Genomic DNA, 4,252 nt, shown 5'->3' with positions numbered 1-4,252 from the left:
TAGAGATGCGGGCGGAGCTCTGGGGGGGCTGCTGAGAGTCACTCTCTGCACCCGCGGGTGTCTTGTCACTCTGTGCCCCTGCCTCGTGCACGGGTCTGTCCCGTGTCTTCAGCTTGGGCCAAGTTCTCACTGCCACGAAACCCCTTCCTTTGTCCCACCAATCAGCTCGGGGGCTCCCCTGAACAGAGTGTATCCACTAAACCCCTTCCTTTGTCCCACTGATCAGCTCAGGGGCTCCCCCAGAGTGTATCAATAAAGGAGCTTCAGGGTCAGCTTGCGCAGGTTGTCAGACTACATCAGAAAGAGGCAGTGAGATTGACAGACACTATCTGGAAGGTAAATATGACCTGGATCCAGCACCACCTTCTCTGTTCGTAAGCCCCGAGAGAGAGAGGCTGGGCGGTGCTTTATAGGGACTCGGTCTCATGCACCAACTGGGCAGCCTGGACTTGGAGCTGGAGGGCACATGGATAAGGGCACCCAGTCAAGCTGCCCACCTCGGGGTGTCTCACAAAGATCACTGTCTACCTTCCTGCTGGAAAGCACACTTTTCCATCCTGACTTTGGTCAGTATGTGGTCTCAGGAGATGTGGGTTTGATCCCTGGTTCGGGAAGATCCCCCGGAGAAGGGAATGGCAACCCACTCCAGTATTCTTGCCTGGAGAATCCCCATGGACAGAGGAGCCTGGAGGGCTGCAGTCCATGGAGTTGCAGATTTGGTCACGACTGAAGGAGTAACGCGACAGACAAGCTTGCCTACAGCCAGAACCAGTAAAAGGCCTTCCAGGCCGCTGGACATGAAAATGTGTCCGTAATGTCCAGTGTCTGCAGATTGGTACATTTCGTCAGTATCAGGTCAATTTTCTGCTAGATCAACAATTCACCCGTTGTATTAAAAAAAAGCTGCCACTAATTGGACCGTGGCCTTACAGCTCTTTAAGCCATTTTAGAGTAACCTGGTCCTGGCTCAAAATCCTCATCCATTAAGCGCCTCCCCAGAGTTCCCAGGACCTGGGATCACTGTCCCCAGGCCTCCAAGGTACCTGCCACCCCTGACACACCCGAGACGCAAACCCAGGCTCGAATGGCCATGACTGCTTCTCAGACCCTTTTGTGTTTGTTCCTGGAAGACATCTGTTATCTTTGAAAACAAAAGCCAGATCTTGAGATGGCACCATGGTGTTTCAAATGCATGTCTTATGCACAGTAAGGTATCAGTATGTACTTACTCTGGCAAGGAATGTGCATGCCACTTAAGCCTCATGTTGTCTGTGGTTCTGCTCATCTAAATGGGTTAAAAACTGATCAAGGGAGCACCTTCTGCCATGAAGCTCAGGGAGAGCCAAGCCAGGTACCACTAGACGTGTCCCTTTTTTTTAAGTTATATTTACAGGTCAAGTTTCACATATTATCACCAAAGAAAAGTAATTTCATATCACCTGAACCTAATCCCTAGAGAATTTAGCTGTTTGTTTTTTACATTGCTCCAAAAATCATGTTTGAAAATGAGTTTATCCCTGGAGATGCTGTCAGCAGAACTGCAGGTTCCTGGTGTTTCTAGTACTGGATTCAGGATAAAGGGCTGTGGGGTGAAGACTCTCCCAGCCTTTGCTGGAGGCTCTGAGCAGTCATCTGGGCTTGTTGAAAGGGAAAGGGGATCCTGGAACAGGAGAAGGGCCTTGGAGGAAGAGGGAGCAGAGCAAGCCAGTCAGGAAGGGACATTTCCAAGAGGTTATAGATCAAAAAATAAACTAAAAGAATAGACCCTCCCAGGGCTGTGCCTCCCGGAGCCAGTCCTGGGGCACCCACCTGGCACTGGGCATGCACGGTGGGGGTCAGCTGTACTCGCAGCTGAAACCTCACAAGGATCTGTCAATGGCCTGAGATAACACACAAATAAATGGCAGACACTGGGCTTCCAGCAGTCAGGCTGCCCCCTCCTCTCCCTGTCCAGCTCCATGTCCACAGGGGACAAAGCCAGTGCTGGGACTCAGGGCTGCTGAGTGTGTGAGTGAAATTCCCAGCTTCAGGTGCCAACGAGGTCTGGTGTCAGCACCGAGGTCTGGTGTCAGCACCCAACTTAGTACTTTCTCTAGTACTTCAGGGAAACAAAACCAAACCCACCTGTTGGTTTTTGACACAAGATGGGGTGTTAGGGTAATAGCAAGACTGGCATTCTAACCCTTTCTGGTCAGTGGAGCAAAGACTTTCAGCCTATATATCACTTTAGCCACCATGGATGCTATTCCTGTGCCCTTATCTGCACCCCATGTGCAGTTGAGTACTAGCTTGTCATCTTTCTGTCGGGGTCTGTGGGAACCCTAGGGCTCAGTGAGTCAAGGGGGAAGGACTCCCACTTACTCTGCCTGGACACCTGCAATGTGCCAAGGCACAAGGTACCAGCCCCGGAGTACAAACAGGGTCTGCCCCTGGGTCAGCTGTGAGCCCTGCCTCCAAGAGACAGTGCTCCTGAAGGGGCCTAAGGAACATCAAAAAACCGCACGAGAAACTCCACGATGAGAAATGATGCCGACCCCTCCCCTTGAACGCGGAGTCAGGAAGCGCTTGGGGTTTTGTGAAGAGTGAGCCTCTAGAGGAGTTTACTAAACTCAGGGAGTGGGGGGCGGGGGGGAAGTTTCGGAGTTTCCCATCCCAGGCGGAATGGCCGCTGGCAGAGGCTCAGTTGGGTGGCAGGTGGGGACAGCCGCCCATCACGGAGCCTCTCTTCTTCGTCCAAGGCGGAGGAGGAACGCCGCTGCGCCCTGCGGCGGCGCGACCGGGAGGCAAACGGCCTGGCCCTGCAGAGCTCGCTGCACGAGCGCGCCTGGGACGACGAGAGGCACCTGATGCAGCAGGAGCTGCGCTCCCTGAAGCAGAACATCTTCGTCTTCTACGTCAAGCTCAGGTGGCTGCTCAAGCACTGGCGCCAAGGGAGGCAGGCGGAGGACGACGCGGAGGACTTCATGGAGGTAGCTCGGCCCCGGGAGTTCCTTTGTACGGGGTTTGTTCTTGAGCCCCAGGCCTTGCTGTCCGCCTACCCACTGCGCTCCGCACACAGTCATGTTCTGATTATCTCAGGTTATTTTTCAAGCCCAGTCCAGGCAGAGCAAAGGCAGTGGGGTCGTCCGGTGCTGCCCAGGGAGCTCGTTTGAAGACCACGCTGGTCTGTAAGCCCCTGCTGCAGCCATGCTTTTTGCTGCCATGTCTTTTTGCTGATGGATGAATTTGTTATCACCCCCAAAGTCCTCCACTGGTTCATTCCACGGTGATGGTTGGCAAACCCGGCTCTAACGTGGTCTCTCTGAGCTCCAAGAGGAGCTTTCTCACAGCCTCTGAAATCAGTATATGAAGCATATACCTACTTAGGTCTCAATTCCCAGGTTCATGGCAGAACCAGAGCTATTTGCCCTCTGATTGATGGTTATTGATTAAGGCAGAGTGGCCTCCAGCTCTGCAGGCTCCTCTCTGGCCATGCTCTCTGGCGAGCACAGGGCTGGAGCTGCTGGTGTCTGCTACTCTGGCTGCCTCGTCAGCTGTTTCAGGGCCCCGTGGTGGTTGGTTCCTCTTAGCCCCCAAAGACCCTCTGCTCCCACTCTCCTCAGCAGTGTGTGCAGTTTTAAGACATCCTGGGAATGGGGAGATATGATGCTCTTCCCTCGGGGTGGAGAACTTCTTTAAAAACGAATTCAACCTGCTTCAAGATAGCCATGACCTAGAAAACCATCGTTAAGCAAAACTGGAAGTAGTTGTCAAGTTTTCTATTGATCAGTACTTTGGAGGCCCTCCTCATTTCACTGTAACTGAGAGCAGGAATGATTTACAAATAGTAATATTTCTAATCTCCTCTAATAAACTGGGCACCCTCTATGTCAGGTTTAGATGGAGAAAGTGGCCAATGAGTGAAGTGGTCACTATGAGCCTCCTAGGGAGAGAGGGCTGAGAAGTGAAGTTGTGATAACCCCTGAAGTGGGTGATGAACCTCAGGCATTAAAACTTAGGCTGAGGGCAGAAGAATTCAGCTGTGATTGTCCCCTCCTGCCATTTCAGAGCGAGCTTCCAGAGACCTTCCCCAGGCTCGGGGAGCTTGGCGTCCAGGGGGACACAAAGGCGGACAGTCCAGACCGCGACGACGATGGGCCAAGCTGTGGGTTTTCCCTGGGAGAGCGCTCTCCGCAGATGGGTGACCACGGGTCGCGGCTGCAGCCCACCGACGGGGGGCAGCTCTACAGGCAGGTGGGTGCTGGTCTCAGCT

General features: G+C 53.3%; 1 protein-coding gene across 1 annotated transcript in view; it reads left to right on the top strand.

Moving 5' to 3' along the window:
• The window catches only part of MTCL1 (microtubule crosslinking factor 1), a 112,940-nt gene that overhangs the window by 80,061 nt on the left and 28,627 nt on the right, over window positions 1-4,252 (top strand). Inside the window, exons 7-8 of the mRNA XM_010859088.1 lie at window positions 2,739-2,969; window positions 4,048-4,233. Coding sequence (XP_010857390.1) covers window positions 2,739-2,969; window positions 4,048-4,233 — 417 coding nt within the window. The remainder of the gene's footprint in view (window positions 1-2,738; window positions 2,970-4,047; window positions 4,234-4,252) is intronic.

Source organism: Bison bison, unplaced genomic scaffold, assembly GCF_000754665.1.
Source record: "Bison bison bison isolate TAMUID 2011002044 unplaced genomic scaffold, Bison_UMD1.0 scf7180017864453, whole genome shotgun sequence".
NCBI lineage: Eukaryota > Metazoa > Chordata > Mammalia > Artiodactyla > Bovidae > Bison > Bison bison.
The sequence above is the reverse complement of the archived record's forward strand: the minus strand, read 5'-3'. Positions and strand labels throughout refer to the sequence as shown.